Genomic DNA, 24,060 nt, shown 5'->3' on the forward strand with positions numbered 1-24,060 from the left:
GCCAGACTTCTCAGTACATATGAAAAACATTATATTTGGGTATTATGACCCCACAAACGATAATATCAGTTTTGTTATTAATTTACATTTTTTCCTAAACAAATTTCACATTCACAAATGCAAATTCTCCAATTGTAAACCTGTCTTCTCTGTTTTTCTAAAAGAAATGGAAAACTATTTGAATGTAATCTCAGTATCTAATAAGAAAGAACTGTTAGAATTTGCTCCGCCTTTGATCATGTGTGATTTTGTTTAGATTTTGGCCCTCTTTTCTTTAGTTCTATTTTATTCTTTATTATTTTCTTTTTTTGTGGTTGATATTATGTTATGTATGTTTATACTTTTGTATGTTTTTGTTCTCTGCATTATTAAAAAAATAAAAAGAAAAAAAATCTCTCGCGGTGATTTGTATGCAATAGGCCATGCCTTGTATTACTAAATATGTAAATAGTATTTGACCTTCGATCATCTCAATCTGTAAAAATCAGCTCTCAGGAGACACGGAGCAGCATCATCTTCCTCCTCTGCTTGTCCTTCAAGGCAGCTTGAAGTAAGCTTGTGTTACTGAAGTAACGAATAACATCGATACAAGTTTTTCATGTTACAGTGTGCAACAGTTGTTGCGGGTAATTATTGTCATTCAATAACACAAGCTTACTTCAAGCTGCCTTGAAGGACAAGAGCTCATCTTTACAGACTGAGACGATCGAAGGTCAAATATTATTTGCATATTTAGTAATATAAATCACCACGAGAGCTTTCCAATATGCGTGCACTCTCTGGCGCCACTGACTGAGTGGCGTCTGTACTTCCTGGTCAGAGATCACCTGTCCATCAAAAGCTCACTATCCAATCAGAGTAGATCACTGTTAACCCCACCCCCATGAGAAGTTTGTGTCAAAACTCCAAACGAAAAACTTTGAAGCAAAAGCAAAATCTGTGGCAATGCATTCAGAATCCATGATAAGCGAAAACAAATCTTTGAAAAACATTAACAAAAATTAAGCATATTTGAAGAGCCTGTTACATTTGTGCAACTGTGTTAATTTTTTTCATTTTCATTGTGTGTTTTTTTCTTTTGTAATGGAATATTTTTGATAGTTTCTGAAAAAGTTACATTCAGTTTTATAAAGTTTCGTTCATTTTTATTGAAGCAAATGTAATTCCATAGAATGCTAGCATAATATGAACTTCAAATGAAGAACTGTAATAAAATTAATGCGGAAACAGGAAACTTTGAATAAAAGAATAATGAAGTTGATAAAAGGATTAGATAGAATTGTTACAACAAAAAGCTCCAGCTAAAAGAAGATAAGAGTTTCAAATGTATGTTTTTGATCACACCTATAGTACCCCATATCTATAGGTGTTGACATTTGTGGTTTGAAGTTGCTATGTGCTTTGCTTATGCAGCAGTTAGAAAAAGCTATGAATTTGCAATCATCTAACTAACTGTGCTGTTTTAGCTATACAAACATGAAGGTGTGACCTGTGCAGTTAACATAGGGCAGGCCTGCAGCTATGCTTGAAAGGTGCTATAGATGGTTTTTATATGATCAGTGTGGTTGACCACCCCGGCAATGTTTCCACTCTGAACTTTTGCCATACTCTGTGTATGAAGACTTCCTCGCCTTTTTCCAACATTTCAATTTTAAACGTGGAATGTGGTAAAATAATAATTAAGGCTGAAGACAAGTGCACAATTGATTTTGTTTATTTATATAGACTTTTTTTTTTTAACCAGTTGAGCACAAACCTTGCCACCATAGACGATTTCATTGGTCAAGAAAAGAAAAGACTTCATGAATTCAACTCAGAAAAGCCATGGATGGATCTGATTGTGACAACCAGTATTTCTAGCTATAAGGATATGCTACCAACATATTAAGGGTGTAAATCAAGGTTAGAGGTTATCATTTGTTTCAGCATTGTGTAGACAATCAGCCCGGTGACTGACATGACTATTGACATCTTAAAACTGGTGTTATTTTAATGTGATATTTAATTATCATAGTAAAGGCGGATGGCAGCCTTAACTAGGAGAATTATTGTTGGCCTTTGAAAGTAGTTGTTGGTTGACTGAACTTTAAGTCATATCAAAGTAAGTCACATACTCTGGGAAAATAATAATGATTGTGAACATCAATTATTTTTTCTTTATTAGCAACAATTTATTCAGCTAGATCATATTTACACTTCTCTATGTAAAACCAGTTTCATTGTGTTTTTAGCAAATGGCCTTGGCCAGATGCCATTGCTTCAGTGTCACAGGATTTTGTTTATTTAATGAATGAAGGTCCATGGTCTTTCATAGCTGTCATAAAAACCATCTTTGCTCCCTTCCGCCTTTGAGTTCATAGTGGAGGCTGTGCACTCAAATGTTCTCCAAGGATGAGTGAGATTAGTTGCTAAGAACAAATGGTCTAAATATACAGTGCGAGCCACTTTAGATGATACCAACTTTAGATGTCAGTACCCTCTCAACTTACTACTGAAGCCTGTATCTCCCTTTCTCATTTACCATATATGTGACCCACAAAATAAAAAAGTCTTAAGTTGCTGGGGTATATTTGTAGCAATAGCCAAAAAACACTGTATGGTTCAGAATTATAGATGTTCCTTTTATGATAAAAATAGTTAGGATAACAAATTAAAATAAAATTGTGTTCCATAAAGATATTTTATAAATTTCCCACTGTAAATATATCAAAACATCATATTTGATTAGTAATATGCTTTGCTAAGAACTTCATTTGGATAACTTTAAAGGTGATTTTCTCAATATATATATATTATAGATTCCAAATATTGAAATAGTTGTATCTCGACCAAATATTGTCTGATCCTAACAAACCATACATCAATGATGTATAAATTTCAATTTTGACACTTTTGATTTGAGGTTTTGTAGTCCAGGGTCACATATAGACCAATAGCTATATCTTAATCCATGGATTTATATGACCAAAGTAAGCATTTCAGGATCCAAAAACAATTTAGTAGCACAAACATTTGGCAATCAGCCAATAACATGAAATTTATTTCGATGTGATAAGCAAAAGACAAACTGCTTACATCTTAATAATAAAATAAAACAAAAACATTCTCTTGTCAAAAATAATCTTTAAAATTGGTGTAAAAGTAGCACATTATAAAAACATTTTCATCAAACTAAATATATTATACTGATAAAGTTGTAGGAACATTTTGCTGTAAATAGTTTCAAAAGATTTGGTGGTGATGATGATGACTGTACATTATCAACCTTATCACAAGGCTACTCAAAAAAATTAAAATAATTTTATTGTTTAAAGTAGCAACAATCTGTGATCATGATAAAAAAATAAAAATAAAGTAAAGGCCTGAAGGACAATACAGACTAGGGCTGTGCAAAAAATCGAAATGCGATTTTCATGCGCATCTTTTTAGTAAAGGCACTCCAGCATATATCTCCAGCATGTGCATTCAGATCAGGATTGCCAGGTTTTCAAAACAAAACCTGCCCAATTACTTCTCAAAACTCGCATTTGATTTTTTGCACAGTGGTTATATCTAGAGGGATATAGAACTAGGACAGACTGTATCGTACAAGGGTACATTTGTTTGCTGAGGATCAGAGTTCAGTGGTGAGACGGGTTCAATAAATGTCCTGGAGGAGACACCAACAATCTTCTCAACTGTTCTCACTATGAGATGAGGGTCTTCCAGGGTTGCAGGCGCCATACCACACAGTGATGCATCTAGTCAGGATGCTCTTGATGGTGCATCAGTAGGAGGTTCACATGATTGGGGCCGGGGCTCTTGTTAGCTTGCGAAGGAAGTAAGGTGCTGCTGTACTTTCTTGGCCAGTGCTGTGGTGTTGTTGGTCCAGGAGAGGTCCTCTGTGATGTGCACACCCAGGAAATTGGTGCTGCTCACCCTCTCCACAGTCGCACCATTAATGGTCAGAGGTGCATGCTGAGAATGCACTCTCCTGGAGTCAACAACAATCTCCTTCATCTTCTCCACATTCAGAGAGGGATTGTTGTCATTGCACCACCCGGCCAGGTGGCTCACTTCACTCCTGTAGTTTGTCTCATATCTGTTGCTAATGAGACCCACTACAGTCGTGTCATCTGCAAACTTAATAAAGAGGTTAGATTTTTGTGACGGTGTGCATTCATGTGTCGGCAGAGTAAAGAGGAGGGGGCTTAGCACACATCCTTGGGGGACCCCAGTGTTCAGTGTGATGGTGCTGGATGTGTTACTGCCGACCCGTACTGCCTGAGGTCTTCCAGTCAAAAAGTCCAACAGCGTGTTGCACAGTGAAGTTTCTTTTCCTCATTTTGAAAAAGGATCTTAAGTTAATATTTGCTAGAATGTGTAATTAATATCTGCAAACTGAGTTTCCATTTTTGCTCAATAATGCAAAACTCACCTTTACAGTTTTGGAGCTACCATGACAATTGTTCCATATGTCATCAGCTTTACCTTGGTTGCAGGGTAATTCTATTGTATGTGTGGTTTTTGCATTCTTCTTGATAGGAGAGTGGAGATCTGATAATAAGTGGGAGAGAGAGTGGGATGGGATTGGGAAAGGTCTACAAAGCAGGACTCGAACTCGAGACACCCAAAGTGCAACTGCAGCATATGTTGGCACGCTGCCCTCGTGGCTATCGGCCCTGACACAAGGCTGTTCTGAATGGTTGCTAAGGTATTGCTGTGAGGTTGCTAGGAAGTTCAAAGTAGTTGCTAGGCAGTGGCTAGAATTTTCTGCTATTGTTTGTAAGGCACTAAAATGCAGATTATGAATGATTATTATGTGGTGATGAAGTTGTGGATTACTGGCTGAGATTAAAGGTTAAATATTTAAATAAGGCTACATTTTCTTAAATCATGGTCAGATTACTGGAGAAAGTTTGTTTTGTCTGTTTGTTTGTTTGTTTTTTGTGTTATTGCTTGTTTGAATTTTGCATAAACCTTGCTGTTTACATTGACAAATATACCTGGACTTTCAGTGATCCCGTTCATCTTATAGTGTGAATGACCCATCCAGGTGACAACAGGAAAGCTCTGTCGCCCTGCACGCTTTGAGATCACAATGACTTGTTCATGTCAATGTTCATCTCTTCAGAATCAGAATCAGAATCAGAATCAGAAAGAGCATTATTGCCAAGTATGTTTGCGCATACAAGGAATTTGTTTTAGTGACATAAGCTTCCAGTACACAGAGACACCAACACACAGACAAAAAAAAAAAAAAAAAAAAATTTAGCCAAATAAATAAGTGTATAAACAATTGTGCTATAAATGATAATGGGATAGGATTGAAAAAGATGCAGGGATGTACTAGGATGGAGGGGTAACAAATAAATATAAGGATGTTGCAATTTTGTTTGCATAAGCATAAGTGGGGAGGTCAAGTTCAAGGTCAAGTTAGATTAGATACAGGATACAACAGGACTAAAAATACAAGATGAACAGTGCTGTACTGAAACAGCCTGTTAAACCGGTTTATTTACTGCTGTCATCATGGTAAAGGGCCCATCCCTTCTTGCTTAGTTTTTCATCTCAGATTCACACTGTTAAAAATCGCTGTAAAAAAACGGCCAAATTTCGACAGTAACATACTGTTTTTCAGTAAAACAGTGCATTCTGGGTAATATTCATCGTTTTCGAGAAGGTAGCCTGCTGCTATATATCGTAAATTAACAACGTTCAAAGTCGACACTCAGCGGCTGTGTTTCAAATCACACCCTACACCCTCATTCACTATTCCCTACATGAGTTTACTAATATAGTCCACCTAACAGAGAGAATGAAAACTAATTAGTGAATTCAGACAATGATCAACAGCTGCTGTTAACGAGTAGAATCACTGAAGAAAAAAGAAACAAGACAAACACAAGAAATACAACTGACTTCAGCCACAGCTTTAGATGAAATCAACTGAAGATTTAAACAATCAACAAACAGCTTTATCAACTTCACTCATTACTAACCAGACTGACTTTATTTCTATCAGAACAGAGATCAGAGATCAAAAAATCTTATTGAGAATTACAGAGATTTAGATGATAATGTTACTGTTTCGTCTGACGTCACCATTGTGGAGATCAGTGTTTGCTTTAGTTGGGCTCCTGACCCTTGACTTTTGTACTTCAACTTTTGTTTCATTGCTATATTTGTATCTTTATGATACATCTGTTAGAGCAATATTAAACTTCATGGTCAAGTGACTATGACGGTTTCTGTCAAGCATGATCTACTAGACTGACTTGTTGCTATAATAGTCAATTAATAATTTGGTGTTGAAATATATGAGTGAATAACACTTTTCTTTTGTTTGTTTCTACAATTTTATAAGATTGAACGGTAATGTGATTATCTGGATATGGATTTAATGAAATTTTGAGCTTTAAATATTTTGGGCAGCAGTCCTCACAACACTGAAAGAGAGACATCAACAATCAGCATATTAATCTCAACAATGGTGACAATCAAAAGGTTTATGATGCAATGCATGCTGGGTACCAGCACAGGATAAAACTCATCCATGACTCCCAGCATGCATTGGGGCATGAATAAATTATGCCCCTGAATTGTTCACTTATTTTCTTGAATTCTTATGTGCTTATAATTTTGCATTTGTTTTAAGTTTTAGTAGCATGTGTTGTGATGTTCAGAACTGATCTGTTCATTTATTTTGTGGATTGTCACCATTGTTGTGATTCATACGCTGATTCTTGATGTTTCTGTCTAAATTTCAGCAAAGGTTTTTTTTTTTTATTATTATGAGTGAAATTTTCTTAACAGTCTTTTATAACTTATGACTCAGAAGTGTTCCTTCTTATGCTGTAGTATCAATATTCAATAAGAGAAGAGACACTGGATTAGATCAGAAATAATAGTATTTGTTCTTGTCAATATATAAACAACAATATCAGATTTTTTTTTTCTTCTGTGTACTTTTGTTTTGCTATAACAAGTTCCAAAGACGGATTGTTACAGCATGTAAAAAAAAAAAAAAACCTTAGTTGTTGAAAAGTCATGTTCAAGAGCCCAACTAAAGTAAACACTGATCTCCATCATGGTAGTGAAAAAAACACCTAAATCTATTTAACTCTCCATAAGTTCTTCTGTAGACATCTGACAGAAATAAAGTCAGTCTGGTTAGTAATGTGAATCTGGTGAAGCTGTTTTAATAGTTGTTTAATCAGATCTTGAGAGATTTTATGTATTCTTTTATTCAGTTGATTTCATCTAAGCCTGTGGCTGAAGTCATTTGTAGATCTTGTGTTTCTCTTTCCTTCAGTGATTCTGCAGGTGTTTATACTAATGCTCAATCATCAATTAATCACCGAATTATCTCATTAACTTCACTGATTCAGTGTTACTCTAACACTCTGTAGTGTGCACACATTATAAGTGTTCATTTAAAACTGAGGATTTTCTTGTGGGGTTTAAAGGGTTAAAGATTTAAGATGAAGAAAAAACAGCATGAAACATAATTTAACAGTAATAAACTGTAATTAATTTACAGGAAACAAACTGTAGAAAAACAGTTATTTACTGGCACCCCTGCTGCCAGTAAAAAACTGTTTTTCAACTGTTTCTTGCCGTAAATTAATGGTTGCCAGCAAAAAAAGTGTTTTTCTACAGTTTGTTGCCGTTAAGTCAAGGAAAAACAGTAATATACTGTAAAATGTAAACGTCAGATTTACCAAATGAAAAAAAAGTTAATTTAACTAAAATATTTGTGAACATCCATAGAAAAAAAAACTAGGCAAAGTCATACACTGATAATGAGAGTAAATACTGAACTTGACTGTATTAATGTGTGTTTGCACAAGAGAAATCGTTTAGTTTAATGTAGTTTTGTTGTTCACCATTGTGCTGGAGAGTAGAGCCTTTGCTTCAGTCAATGATGAGCCACAATTTCTGATTTTCTGCTGCTTTATGTAGAGGCAGTAAATGTGGATTCGCTGATACAGTGATGATCTCTGCGTTAAGTACTTCAGCATATACATGTGTGCTATAGCTGACAATGAGCTGCAGTGATTTGAGTAAAAGTCATGTATTTAGTTACTTTATTACTGCACATCAAGTGTTTGCATCGTTATATTAAGAAATATTCCTTCTCAGTGGACTCAAATGAAATAAGTTCATAGTACTAACATCGTAGGAATGCTAGTTTTAAAAACTCGAACTGTTTGAAGCAGTGGGAGTGGAGTTAATTTCTATGGTAGAATTTACGGTAAAATACTGTTAAAAAATAAGAGTGGTAAATTAATGGTTAAGAGCTGTAAATTAACAGTACTTTACTAATAAATCATGTTGTAACAGCAATTAATAATTTGTCATCTTTAAAACCCATATGTTTGTTATTTATCATGACGAAATACATGTAAAAAGTGTTAAAATATTAGTTATAATTAGTATTAGTTATTAGTTATTCTATTTTGCTTGCATTTATGTGTTGCATTAATGCAGTTCAAATCTCTGAAACTAATAATTTCACACAGAACTGTTATTTATTTCTCGGTCCTTAAAATAAGTTCAGTGCATTAATGTGTTAATCATAAAAAAAAAATATTTAAAAAAAATATTTTTTTAAGGCAGTAAAATATACATGTATGTCATCATTTGTTTAGTTGCATAAATTATGTGAATACTGAAATAATAAAAAAAGAATAGAGTAATTTTCTGCTTAATAATGGAACTTTTAATGCCAATTTAAGACTTCATTATAGCACACAAAAACATAATTATATCCCAGTCAAACACATCCCGTCTGAGTTTTTTATTTATTTTTGTATTACTATTTTTATTATTTGATACATTATTAATGAAATAAAATGGCCGCATAAGTCTCAAAAACATGTAACATTAACAAGGCCTATCTTATGTCTCTGTCTACACTTTAATCTTTAATGAAGATATGTCAAATATTATTTTTAATGAAAAAATAATAATCGTTTGCATATTATTGTTCCATACAATGAAAATCAATTTTGTCTAGGGACTGTCAAGCTCCAAATATGAAAAAAAAAGACACATGAAAGTATCATAACAGCAATCCATAGCTTCAGAAGACTTGAAATAAATATCATGGGATGTTCTTTTATGAAGCTTTGAATGAGAATAAGAGCATTGTCACTAATGTGGGAATCAACAAAACGATAAGTAAATAATTGAAGGATTTAAATTTGGGGTCAAATAATACTTATCAGTTACTTATGGTTTGGCTTGGAAAAACAGCCGCTCAGAAAGGTCAACAAAGAAAGAAAACACTTCACTCTCATCTCTTCCATTTTATATCTTCTCTGAAAAGACCGTCCAGAAGGTCAGGCTGGTTTTATGAAGGGCTTTACTGGCCTCCCCCAGCAGTGTCAAACATCTTCTTTCTTCCCTCCATTCCAGACATGGCTTCCACATTTTTACGCCAGTCACCTACCTCAGTCGTCAAGACCTATTAGACAGAAAGCAACAATGTATTATAGTGGCATGATTTGAGAAGTATCAACTATCAATTATGTTCACTGCCAAACTGTGGAGATGACGTAATGTTGTGACTGAGACTAAACAGAATTAAATATATACAAATATATATTAAATATATATATTAAAAGCTTGACTCAAGTATAAAATCTAGAAAAAACGGTAACACTTCAGAATATTTCATGGTTTGTTAATAGCAAGAATTGGACCTTAAAAAATGTGAGACTGAAAAACCATGTAAACAACATGACATTTACTTAATATGTAATATCTGTTTTCTTTTCTGCTAGAGTTTTGATATATGTGTTTTTTATTCTTCACTTTACCTTTTCTTGCTTGATATCCTCCTTCTTGACTGACTTCAAATTTGCACGGAGGTCCATGGAGCCTTTGTGTTTGGACCCCAGCAAGGCCCTCATCATCTCATCAGCAGACACACGCACCTTCCTCAGTGGGGGTTTCTTGAACTTCCCACCTAGATCCTGAACTTTCAACTTCAGCTCATTTATCTAAAATAAGTGGAATACAAAATTTCCATTACCCATGAGGTGCATAATACCTCAAAATAAGCTTTCCATTTGAACATCCATTCTTCTCAATGGCAGTTTCTTTTGTTAGTATATCGACCTTGAGAAGTATGCAGCCCAATGTCAGAACTCGGGTTTGATCGTGGTTCATTCTGCCATTGGGGATTGTCCATCATCAGCATCTGGTACTTGCTCTATATCTGCTTTGCTCCTCCATGTGACCTTCAGTCTCCCTTCTGTCTCCTCTTTCTTGTCAGTATTGACAATTCTGTATTCTGTATTTTCCAAAACCATAGTTCCAACACAAATTTGTAACAAATTCCAACACTTAATCTTGTTAAGAAATTCATTTAACCCAAAAAGCAAACTATGCTCCAATCAAACTGGGTGTCTTTAAAATACATATCTTGTGTAAACTCAGGCTATCTGTAATCAGAAGCACATTTAAAACTGGAATATAATTTTATTTAATTCATGTATTTCATATAATCTTTCTTGATTACAATCTGCCATCAAAATAATTTTTTGACATTTAATTATTCCAGCTGCTGTGGGAATAGGCTATAATTGAATGATCCATCACCTGCAGGATCCTCACATGTGATAGCCTAGTAGCCGTGAAAATTATTTAGGTTTACAGACGTGACGTAATGACACAGTGCCATGCTCGAATTTCCCCCAAAAGCCTACCCGAACCACTGAAATTAGAAAAAATTATTATAAATGAACCGTTGTGAATCAGGGTAAAGTAAGGTGATTTTATTTTTATTTTTTCGAAAACTGACTGGTTATACACATGCTCAAATATTGATTTTGGATATTTTTTAACCAAAAAAAAGTTTTGGACTTTAGCTTTAAGACTGTTTTTTTTTTTTTTTTTTGGTTACATAAAAACTTAGATTCGCTGAAACCAAAATATAAGACTGATTACCCTTTGGTTGACTACTAGTTCTTAAAACACTGTCTTAACATAGAGGCTTAGTTTATGCCACTGGCACCAAGTCTCCTTCCCTGCGTTAGCATTAACCTTTACGGGTTTTTTTGGCTATAGGTTGCAGGCTTGGCTTCCAATGGCTTTTGCTAAACTCGACAGGACAGTAGTGCTGAAAGGGATTTAGACACACTGGTTCAAGATGCTATAATAATTCTGGTATGTTTGATCAGGGATGGAAGAAAATCCTACTAGACAGCATTTCTTGATGGAGCCAATATCGGCTTCAGGTAAAGGTAATTTGCCCCGGTAGGACTAAAAGTAAAAAGATATGGGATGATTAAGATAAGGTTGATATAAAAACAAACATATTTGGTGCCAATACCTCAAATCCATATCATGCCTGCATTGGCTTCAACATAAAATTTTTGCTGGGAGTTTCCCAACCGGTATTGTCCATACTAAAAATATCTTATTGGTTGGTATTATACTTACATCTTTGTTGTGCTTGTTGACTTTATCCTCATAGTCGTATCTCTCTTCATCTACTACATCAATTTTGGCATAGAGTTGCTTACACAGATTCTGAAAATGAATATTCAACATAAATACAGCTGGCCTGAGATTTGACAAATAATAAATGAAGCTAAACTGCACATTTTGTCTTCAACAAAAATGTTGTTTCTGCCTGAGCACATCACCTGTAACTCTGCCAGAGAGAGTCCAGAAAGATGTAAAGGAGGGTGTTTTTCTTTGAGGTAACAATTTTTCTCTTCTTCCCTGTCCTGTTTTTCTTTCTCCAAATCCTCCATCGCTCTGTTTAGAAGCATTATCTGTTCGAAAAAGGAAGAGGAGTTTTATGACAATTTCACAAAAAAGGAGGTAATAACATAGGTACAACAAAGTAGGTCATCCAACCTTCAAAGAAAGTTTTCGAGATGCTGAAATTTTTGACTTAGGCTGTTAAATAAAGAAAGGGAAATGAGATGTAGATGAAAAGCGATAAGAGTAAAATATTGCTTAGCATGCCTACTTTGTTGACATACTTTGTTGTCCACTTTTGGATTTCCAGGCCTTCGTATCTGGTAAATGACAATTTTAATTAAGCAGAAACATTTAAATGTGAAAATAAGTATTAGTTTGATATCTGTGTAAATACTACAAGCACTGTCTGTGTTAAAATGTAAAATAGTTTTGAAAACAACTGCTTACCGGACTGCCAGTATCAATAGTTATGAAAAGTTATGGTTAATAAAGAGAGGAAATAATCATCAGTAAGGCATTTTGATTAATCAAGCTATTCAAGTAATTAAAAAACATTCATTGATCACTAAATATTGATAGAATGCATTTTGAGTGGCTATTGAGTTTCACAAAACGTAATGCTGTATGTGTATGCCCTATGAACATCAAATGTTGAATAATCTTTTTATTTTTATAAATGGTACTTACTCGCCCATTTTGCTGTCTTGCTGAACTGGAAAAAAATAATTTCAACCAGATATTTTACATGAAACCTGAAAAAAAATGAATGCATAATTAATAATAACAACAACAAAACAGTAAATTTAACAGATTCAAATTTTAAGCTAAATCGGGTAAAGTATGTATGTCATACCTAGATTCTGTGTGGCTGATGGTCGAGGACAAGAGGCAGAACAACAGGGTGTTGAGACAAAGGGATTTTATAGTCCAGCCACCACTGGCTGTCAGATATTGTTTCCGTCACCAGGAATGCCTTGGCAGTGTTCTAAAAATGAAATATCACCAACTGCAAAGCTGTGACAATACAGTATACCTAAGAACAGGGCAATAGCTGGGGTTTGTGGGACCCCAGTGCAGGTTGTACAAATTGGCCCTGTTTGAAATTGTTTAAAGGGATAGTTCACTTTCAAATTACATTTTGGTATGTTTTAGCTTACCTCAAGGGCATCCAAGACATAGGTGTCTTTGTTTACGCAGTACTCTCCATTTTGATATGTTTAGGTCAAACCGTTTTTGTCTGTGACTCTCATAATGCAGGTCTATGGTCACCACCTCAAAGAGCATGCACAGAGAAGTCCGAATGAAACAATTCCCCATTATAAGTACACATTGATGACGTAAGACACGAAACGAGTGATTTGTGTGAGAAAACGAACAGTATTTATATGGTTTTTATGTACATCTTGTACACAACCACGTCCAAGTGATCTGAGGGTGCTCGTGCTTCCTGTTGTGTGACATTTGCGCGCGCTCTGGCTTAGTCTGCGCAAGTGCGGAAAGCGCCGGAAGTGATCTATCGTGCGTGTACGTCACTTATTGTTTGCACAGAGATTTCGGAAGTGTTACCTTTTACTGTGAAGATCTAAACATATTTAGACGTACAGGAAATCACAATGGAAGATGATTTCGATATATAAACAGACAACGTTTAATTTTATCAAGTAATGTTACTCAGAGCGATGGATTAGTCATCCACTGCAGCAGCACGTCTTTAGAGAGACAGATATCTTTTCAAAATTGGTGTTTTTTTAGTAGTATGTGTTGTGAGATGCCAACAGAAGTGGAGAGCATATGTTGTCACTGTGGGTGCTGAATTGGGCTCTTTCACAAACTTTTCTGTTTGTTTAAACTGCGATTTGTATTTGTTTGTTCAGGTGCAGAAGGAACTTCGAGGAGAACTTCATAAAGGAGACCTCGGTTCAGTATTGCTGTCTGTGAGATGGGTCTCTTTGGGTGAGAACACAGCATGCGAGTAACCAGCTACTAAGCCAAGCTTTTCCGCTTCTTGAGTTTGAATGCTTTAAACTAATAATAATAATAATTCCTTACATTTATATAGCGCTTTTTCTAGACACTCAAAGCGCTAACATAGTCACGGGGTATCTCCTCATCCACCACCAGTGTGCAGCATCCACCTGGATGATGCGACGGCAGCCATATTGCGCCAGAACGCCCACCACACACCACACACCAACTTACTGGTGGAGAGGAGACGGAGTGATGAAGCCAATCAGCAGAAATGGGGACTGTTAGAAGCCCATTATGGTCAGAGGCCAATGGGCGAATTTTGCCAGGATGCCTAGGTCACACCTCTACTCTTTTCGAAAGACATCCTGGGATTTTTTATGACCACAGAGAGTCAAGACCTCGGTTTAACGTCTCATCCGAAGGACTGTGCTTGTTGATAGTATAGTGTCCCCATCACTACACTGGGGTGCTAGGACCAGTGGTGGACAGTAACGGAGTAGCTTTACTTCGTTACTGTACTTAAGTACATTTTTCAAGTATCTGTACTTTACTTGAGTAATTTTATTTTGAGTAACTTTTACTTTTACTTCACTACATTCCGAAGCATAAAATCGTACTTTTTACTTCACTACATTTCATAAAACATATCGTTACTCCCTATAATATATCACGTGCTCCGAGACGCAAGCGGTGTCTGATTCATCATGAATGAACTGAGTCTTTTCAAAATAAACCTTTAAATCGGATCGCGAATCGCACCAAACGATTCGTTTACGAATTAGAATGATCCGATTGCAGCTGTTCTGGAGTCGACCACTCACTGATTCAAATGAACCGTTTAGTGCGAGTCTCCAGAAGTAAGAACCGGGAGCTCTTGTGAGCGCGCGTGCGTCTGATGTTGCTAAAAGTAAGTTATTAATGTCGAAATATTGGATTAATTATTGTAACTGAAAATCATATTTAGGTCAAAATTTTCAGTTGTTTGGGAACTAAATCCGTTGTAAAGAGTGATCTATTCAAGCCCACTGAAATGCTCGAGTGCAGACACATCAATTTTAGGTAAAAATAACACAGATTAAATACAATAACTCATGCACGTTCAAATTCCCCTCTGCCATAATGTTAACAGTTTTATTAAAATGTCCTACGTGATGTCTGTTTTTATATTGTTTATCAACAGTAACGTTATACATATGTATATTGTTTGGATTAACTAGACGAGTAGACAGACATGAATGTTTATTCATAACCGTACTGAAAATAAGTAAATATTGTTAGCTGATGCTAACTGTCTAGCTAACAAGCTTGTTGGTGCTAAGTTGAGGTAATTTTTATAAATAATGTCCAAATATTTTTAACCACCTATATATATATATATATAAAAAAAAAATATATATATATATATATATAGGGAGAGAGAGAGAGAGAGAGAGAGAGAGATTACATCCGGGTAGAAAAGAAAGGATGTGATGTTCAGAACATGGTAACTACAGTAATTATTAAAGTGGGAAGAGATGCACCCCGTTTGGCCAGGGTAGTTTTTAAACCATAGACAAGGTTTGAGAAGGAAAAAATCATTATGAAAATATAATTATATATGTTCTTCCGAACTTCAGGCCTTATTATCATGTCATATATAAAGTTACAGTACAGACCAAAAGTTTGGACACACTTTCTCATTCAAAGAGTTTTCTTCATTTTTATGACTAAGAAAGTTGTAGATTCACACTGAAGGCATCAAAACTATGAATTAACACATGTGGAATTATATATGGAATTATATTAATAACAAAAAAGCTTGAAACAACTGAAAATATGTCATATTGTAGGTTCTTCAAAGTAGCCACCTTTTGCTTTGATTACTGCTTTGCACACTCTTGGCATTCTCTTGATGAGCTTCAAGAGGTAGTCACCTGAAATGGTCTTCCAACAGTCTTGAAGGAGTTCTCCGAGAGATGCTTAGCACTTGTTGGCCCTTTTGCCTTCTGTCTGCGCTCCAGCTCACCCCTAAACCATCTCCATTGGGTTCAGGTCCGGTGACTGTGGAGGCCAGGTCATCTGCAGCACCCCATCAACTCTCCTTCTTGGTCAAATAGCCCTTGATGCCTTCAGTGTGACTCTACAATCTTCATAGTCATGAAAACAAAGAAAACTATTTCAATGAGGAGGTGTGCCCAAACTTTTGGTCTGTTCTGTAACTTTGATGTTCTGTAAAACAAACTTTAAATTACTTTGTTCTTATTGGTGAAAAACAGATGGTCAACTTTGTTTTCTCTCAGGTACATCACAGTGTAAGCTTCACAGTGAACATTACTCTCATCAGCGTAGTCCATATCAACAACAAAAATTCTTGACTCCATATAGTGGTTATTTTGGAAAAAATCCCAGGTATTTTGAGCAGTAGGATTATAAAAAAATATGTGCTAATATAACATTAAATTAAGTAGCCTATAAAATTGCAAACATCTATCTTTCAGTACTTTTTTACTTAAGTACATAAAAAATTTAGTACTTTTGTACTTTCACTTGAGTAAGATTGAAAAAGGAGTACTTTTACCTGATTTGTGTACTTCGTCCACCACTGGCTAGGACCCACACAGACCACAGGGTGAGCACCCCCTGCTGGCCTCACTAGCACCTCTTGAAAGACATCCTGGGATTTTTAATGACCACAGAGAGTCAGGACCTCGGTTTAACGTCTCATCCGAAGGACTGTGCTTGTTGATAGTATAGTGTCCCCATCACTACACTGGGGCGCTAGGACCCACACAGACCACAGGGTGAGCACCCCCTGCTGGCCTCACTAGCACCTCTTCCAGCAGCAACCTAGTTTTCTCAGGAGGTCTCCCATCCAGGTACTGACCAGGCTCAGCCCTGCTTAGCTTCAGTGGGAAACCGGTCTTGGGTTCCAGGGTGATATAGCTGCTGGCCATAAACTATTTTGGATGTTTGAACTGGCAAGTGGCACGGCTTAAAAACACATGAAAATGATGAGCTTTCATGACGAAAGGCAGCAGTGGCCTGTCAGCTGTTCTGATCGTCTTTTTAGACTGGCCTCAGCCAGATGATTGAGATCGCCAGGGGGCCCCCACTCAGCCGTCGGCCCCTATATTCGTCACCACCTTTTACCCCACTAGCAACAGCCCTGCATAAAAATATACAATGTCTTTTCTTTGGATTGATGTTGAGTTCACAAACACACATTATACACACAAAATATTGACATCAATATTTATCATTCACATGTAGGATATACCCTCTCAAAATAGTTTGTTAATGGGGCCCACAAATGGATAGCACCTCTGCACACTTGATTCGTGAACAGCAGAATAAAACAATTCTCAGGGGTGCCATAACGGGGACCCCCCAGACTGTGATTTTTTTGTAATGCGGGGAACTATCGATTTATACCAAGAGGGACAAACCTACCTATACAATCTCTCCTTTGTGGGTTTGTTTTGTTTTGTTTGTTTTTTGCATCCACCTCCCTACAAAACTTTCCCTCATAAATAAGTTACAAAACACTCTGCTCAACACACCTAACAGCATTCCCTTAACACTACAAGCAAAGCAAACAACAAACATGGAAGTTAACCTCACTGGGAGTAGAAGATGGTAGTTGTACACACGGAACACCTCAGACTCTCTCTCTGGAATGCAGTTCTGTGGGTTGTAATGAGGCTAATGACATGTGAGACATGCAGATCCATATGCAAAGATTTATTCTTAAATATGGTCAAAACAGGCAAGGGTCAGACAATGGCACACAGGTATATCAAGTGCAAGACAAGGGTAATCCAAAGTGGGTGTGGTCAATTGGCGGCTAACCATATCCAGAGTCTTGACAAGAGGGGAAATCCAAAAACATGAGCAGTAGTCCAGGCGAGATGCTAACACGGTCCGAAACAGAAAGGCAAAGGTTTAATCCAATATAAACAGGCAAGAATTAGGTAACACGGGAAAGCAGGCAAGAAAAGACTACGACTAAGAATTAGGGATTGGAAACTAGGGCAGAAATTTGCTCTGTAAGGTGCTACCACAAGAAGAGCGATATACGCAAACAATATTCGCCCGTGAGAAAGAGGAAGTCCATGGCTTAAGTAGCAATAAGCAGCATTAATCCACAAATGACTTAAGCTGTTAACTTTTTTTAATATGGCTGACACTCCCTCTGAGTTAAAATAAACCAATATCCCGGAGTAATTCATTTACTCAAACAGTACACTGACTGAACTGCTATGAAGAGAGAACTGAAGATGAACACCGAGCTGAGCCAAATAACGAACGAAAGATTGACTCATTCAAGTCAGTTCTTCATGGGATGTAGAGAAGCAACGGGAACCTTCTGGTTTGGTTTGCCAAATTTCTGACACACCTCAAAGGTTCTGCAAAACTCAGTTATTGAGGATTTGCAACCTGGCCAAATGTAGTTCTTAGTTATATGGTGAATGGATTTATTGACACCCAAGTGCCCTGCAAGTACATTTTTGTGGGGAAGCGTCAGCATCTGTGGATGATACAGTATGTAGCAGGAAGGACGATTTGATGGACTCCACGGCAGTCAGAAACATCATCATCCACTTACTTCCATTTCCTCATCAACACTCCATTATCACAGTAGTAAGCAATTCTTTTGTCGGGGCACTTTTTTAAAGTAATGAGATGAGTCTATGTTTTGTTCTGCAATTAACTGATTTTGGTCAACACCAAGAGTCTGATGTGAACTATTTATGTCAACCCATTCCTCAAACTCAGGCTTTATCAATAACTCACATTTGAGAGGTTCAGAGGACTCTTGCAAGAATGAGTCGGTAAGATTTACAATGTCTTTAAACTTTCTGGACTGTGCTTGGGCCACTACACATGCAGGAAATGTAGATAGGAATTATTGGGAAAGACTAGAAGTAACATCAGCTTTACCATCGTTCACCACTATAGATCTGGGAAAAACTTGACCACCTGCCAGGTCATTTCCGATTATGAGACCCACCCCTTCAAACAATAACTGCTCCGCACACCGAGATTAACTAATCAACTCACAAGATTAGATTTTAAGTGTACTTGATGGAGAGGTACACTATCATACCCCATCTCAATACCACTAATTACATCTGTACCGGTGTATGAAATTTGTGAGAAAGGCAGTAATTATATTAGGACAAAGGACTGCACTGAGCCTGTATCTTGCAAAATCACAACAGGCTGATGTTCAATGTCAGACAAGGAAGTGCCAGAAAGGTTGCATATATTTATCCTTAACTACTGACATCGTTTGCACCAACGCAGGCTTCTTTATTTTAGCCCCCACAGACAGTAAAAGCAGTAACATTTGTCTTGATTGCATTATTTTTCGACAAATACAGTGACGTGACAACTCTTGTATTACAGTATTTTTATTAGCAAGTGGAGCTTTTGACGAACGGACAGATGGAAACAGATTGCTTTGCGTCAAAACAAACTTGTCTGCTAATACAGCAGCATCCAACAACGAAGCTACTTTTGGCTCATTTAAATGAATGACAACACCCTCAGGAAGACATGTTTTAAAATCCTCCAGTATGATCAACTCTTTCAACTGCTCAATAGTAGTGGTCTTACTGGAGAGACACCATTTTTCAAACACTCATTTCTCTCTTGCAAACTTTCTCTCTCAAAGTCTCTCTGACTTTGTATGCACTCTAAACTTTTGGCGATAACCCTCAGGGACCAGTTCCTATGCTCTGAGAACAGCAGCTTTAAGGATTTTATAATTGTCATGTTCTTCAGCTGTGTGCCCATGAACTCCAGTAGAGGGCACCCAATTCATTACTCTTGCATTTGGTATCTGAACTCCATTTCCGATAATCCTGTGCTTAGGGGCTAATCACCACCAGATGTTCCCCTTTACCACTCCCCTACATATACTGTGTTTGGACTCTCAGTGATTGCGAAGTCTTGTTTAGCCCAGTCTGACATTTGCGAGTGCTTTCCTTGTGTTTGTTCCTGTCGTGTATTATCTTGGATTGTTTGTACCGCCTGTGATTCTCTGCCATCTGCCCCTTTGACAATTGCTCTTGTTTTTTTAATCTGTTTATGCTGATTGCTGCCTGCCCCGACCTCTGCCTGGAATATGTCTATGTATCTGGATTATATGTGTTATCTCTGATGCTAGTGATTGATCTTGACTGTTTCTGACCATGATTAATAAAAGCTGCAAATGGATCCGCTCGACTTTGACTCCATGTTACAATAATACAGTAATTGCTCAATTGGTAATGATGTGCAAACCTCTTGAGCTATACCCGTTAAACTGCATTGCAACAATAACACCCACATTTCATTTGGCCATTTAAGCTTACCTGCAACATGCTGTGTTGACATACATTTTGTTTTTCTGATGCTGCCCAGTAACAGGAACTATTTAAAATTAAGGAGATTGTAAACAAAATGTTTTCACTAACTAACAAATACTAATAACTATGTCAGTCAGGACATAATAGGTTGCTTCTTTAAAGCAAGATATGTATTCATTACAGTCTTATTCATAAATATTTGTGAGCCTGATCTCATGATGAAAATATTTCCAAGACGTAAAATACTTACGTAAAATACTACACAATTTGTCAGAGAATAGACTTTAAAATTCTCCTCTTTGTCTATAAATCCCTTCATAACAAAGCTCAAGTCTATTTATCTAAACTTCTTCATCTGTATACTCCATCTAGAAGCCTTCGATCCTGTGACCAGGCTTTGTTGGTGGTCCCTTGCGTTAGACTAAAGCGTAAAGTGTGCATTTGCGGTGGCAGGGCCACCACTCTTGAATACCCTGCCTTTAGAGATTAGACTGGCCCATTTCTTGTCTATTTTTAAGTTCTTGCTAAAAACCTTTTTATTTTCTTTAGTGTATTGACTACTGTGATACATAAAATTTTTAAATGGGTGGTTTTAAATTTGTGTCTGGTATATTTTACATGTATGTGTAATACTATTGCGCATGTGTAAAGCACTTTGGTCAGCCTGGGGGCTGTTGGAAATGCGCTATACAAATAAAAATTTTATTGAAATTGAAAATGTACATTTCATGACATATTCAATGTGAAATATCTACTGGGTGGTGCGAATAGAGTGTTACTGATTTTTGTACAATCTGTCAATGTTTATTGATGTCAAATCATACAAAATCACAAATTTGTGTAATTCTAAAATCTCACATGGTCAAGCTTATTAAAAATACTGACTTCAATGAATTGATAAAATGTAAAATGGTTTCAGATGGTCGGTTCCATTTACTGAATCATCATTGTATTACATGCAGCAGCCATTTTGATTTTCTGGTGCAACAGGAGCTACTTAAAATTAAAGAGATTGTAAGAAATCTTTTATGTTTTATTATGTAATGTCAGAACATAATCCATTATACATTGGCTCGTTTTCGTTCTCACTGATTTAATTCAAAAATAGAACAGAAGTCATAAACATAAAAATGTATCATTGATGTTTCACTAAATCACAGATTCATGCCAATTAATGCTATGTCTCAAGAAGTAAAAAAATGTTTTCATAATTAAAGTCAAAGTGACTTTGTTTTCACCTGTTAACTATCAGATAATAAGCTTGCAGAAAGGTATGTAGCACCAATCCACATGCCTGTTCTACACATTTCAAAAGTTATGCCTGAGCAGAAAGTAATCAACCTAGAAGTCAAACCCATGTAATACATAAAAGACAACAATGTCTATTCTACCAACAAGTGCATTAATGTACTTCACTGAGAAGCCATTTGTAGAGGCAACCATTAATGACACTCTTCTTCATAAGCTTTATTGATCCACAGTATCGTTACATATAGAGTGTGTATGCAAAGGGATGAAAACAATATGCGGCAGAAGGGAAATGACCTTGTTGATATGTTGCCAAAATAGTCCAGAGCAGGTGCTTCAGCTATTTATTCTTAAACATGATCCCAACACAGTTATGGGGAACTTGCTCACCCCGTTATTATAATATCCATCGCAGTGTCTGCTGCTGGCTCTATGCATCAATGACTTTCAACACCTGTCAACATAAAACCAAAATGAGGCAGATCAGGTAAGATATGAAGGATTTGGTGGTTCACTGTTTGGTAAAACAAATAATAAAATAGTACTCCTTAACATATTTGGATAGGATTTTTTTCTTTTTGTACAAAATGTTTTTTTTTTAATTCATTATTTTGATAAATAAAATATTATGAATTAATTGTATAAAATTTTTAAAAATGTAAAAAGCATTTGTGTGCAAAATCCATCCCACAAGAGATAACATACAGACACTGCATATTTACATTGTAACTCTTTCAGTGTAACTGCATTTCTGTCAACACCTTCTTTGTTTTGGTTTCTTTTAAAAGATACTGATAACTTGACTTGTATTTACTTTACCAGGAAAACAATCTTTAAAATCTTTAAAACAATGTGAGGTTTCATTTAATCTGGAATACATTTAAAATATCTGGTTTACCAGCAACTTTTAGTCATCATTTATTTGAACACAGGGGCGCTGAACTGGGGGTAAAACCAGTACTGATGACCAGGGCCCCAAAGGAAGAGAGGGCCCTTGAAAAGTCTGGAATAAAATTGGTGGCATTAGGGGTGGCATTAGGACTGGGATCTTGTGCAGCGCCCCTGTTTGAACATGAAAATGTGTATTTATGTATTATTCATGATCCCAGAATATATTAATTCAACATGTACATAATTTCCATATTTATAAAAAAAAAAAAAAAAAGTTTTTTGGCCAGCGTGTAGATGTCCCAAGATTGAATCCTGAGTCCTGAAATAAAGTCAAAAACACCAATATTAAGTCTTTAAAAATATATATAAATAAATAAAAAGATTAATTGTGTATGTGAATCTGTTGATGTTTCTGCATATTATTCTATTAAATAGCACAGTTTTTCAGCCAAATACTACAAAGGACAATGTTGTATATATTATAATTTACTATTTATTTTATCAGAAGCTTTAAAAAAATTTTTTTCAGTAATTAGCTGTTTAATTAGCTGTTTTTATTTTATTCATGTTACTGTACAGTCATCCAGTCAATACTGTAAAAATCTACATAACTATACATTTAAAAAAATGTTTGGAAAAATATATTAAAGATTTTAAATAAATGTACATTTTAAATTATATAGATACAAAAACTTGAAATGAATATATTAAGTTTTTATTATGAAATAATTAAAAGCAGATAGTAAGTAATTAGCAGCTGTAAATTCATCCAACACTTATAATTCTGTCATCGTTTCTTCACTCTCATGTCATTCCAGACTTGTTGGACTTCATACTGCACCATTAAAAAATTGCAGTTTTCACCCACATTGAGATTTGGAAAAAATTCCTGTGACTATAAGCAATCTTAAAATCTTCAGTCAGGCAGCTTTAACATGATCCATCAGCCTGGTTTCAGATTCTAAATATAATATAGGCTAAACCTCTACATGCTTGAATGACATTACTCATTATGACTGATCATGTTATAGTCCAAGATCTCCTTCTGCTGGTGGAGAAGGGTGTGTACAATAATGTTTTATATTATTTGTACTATTTGCTTTTTCTGTATACCTTATTGTGTAACAGCATAGTCCTACTGTATCTCATGAGGCGATGCACTTCACTTCCATTTGTAGTGCGTAGTATGGATCAGAAGAGATATCAACCACTCATTACTGTTATTTAGTCATTCAATTTAAGTAAACTTCATATTGAGTAGTGTGCAGTATGGAGTATATACTGCTTGCAATTTGATTAATTTAGTTAAGTGCATTGCAAGATTTTATTTTTCATGTGATATTCTCATAATTGAATTGTAATTAAGGACAGGAACTTATTTGATCATTAAATTACATTAATTAAAAATAATTAAAGCTGTTATGCACCAGTACAGCCTGTGTGGATATAAAATATACCCTAAAAGGATATATATATATATATATATATATATATATATGTGTGTGTGTGTGTGTGTGTGTGTGTGTGTGTGTGTGTGTGTGTGTGTGTGTGTGTGTGTGTGTATATATATATATATATATATATATATATATATATATATATATCCCAGAACAAGAGATTAATCTGGTAATAAATTAAAATTAAATGACTCAAATACAGGCATATTAATATTTACATATTAAAAATAAAGGCTCCAAAGGGGTGTTTTTGCAGTGATGCCATTTGGTTCCCTCAAGAACATTTCAGTGAATTGTATTATTTTTATCATCTTGAAGAACATTTAAAAAATAGAAAGAAACGTTTCTGCATTTGAAAGGTTCTATGGATGTTAAAGGTTCTCCAAGGAACCGTTGATGCAAATAAAGAACAGATCTATTTTTAAGAGTGCACTATATTCACCCATATTTTAATTTAATAG

The 24,060-nt window shown here is 35.7% G+C and overlaps 1 protein-coding gene across 1 annotated transcript; it reads right to left on the reverse strand.

Moving 5' to 3' along the window:
* Positions 1-8,838: 8,838 nt before the first annotated feature.
* LOC127956290 (troponin I, slow skeletal muscle-like) lies at positions 8,839-12,015 on the reverse strand. The gene is made up of 6 exons (XM_052554126.1): positions 11,985-12,015; positions 11,857-11,898; positions 11,640-11,771; positions 11,434-11,523; positions 9,807-9,989; positions 8,839-9,451 (listed from the first exon to the last, which is right to left on the reverse strand). The coding sequence occupies exons 3-6, from the start codon at positions 11,766-11,768 to the stop codon at positions 9,350-9,352; spliced, it is 504 nt and encodes a 167-aa protein (XP_052410086.1). The 5' UTR covers positions 11,769-11,771; positions 11,857-11,898; positions 11,985-12,015; the 3' UTR covers positions 8,839-9,349.
* Between the last annotated feature and the right edge of the window lie 12,045 nt (positions 12,016-24,060).

The sequence above is a fragment of the Carassius gibelio genome, chromosome B4 (assembly GCF_023724105.1).
Source record: "Carassius gibelio isolate Cgi1373 ecotype wild population from Czech Republic chromosome B4, carGib1.2-hapl.c, whole genome shotgun sequence".
NCBI lineage: Eukaryota > Metazoa > Chordata > Actinopteri > Cypriniformes > Cyprinidae > Carassius > Carassius gibelio.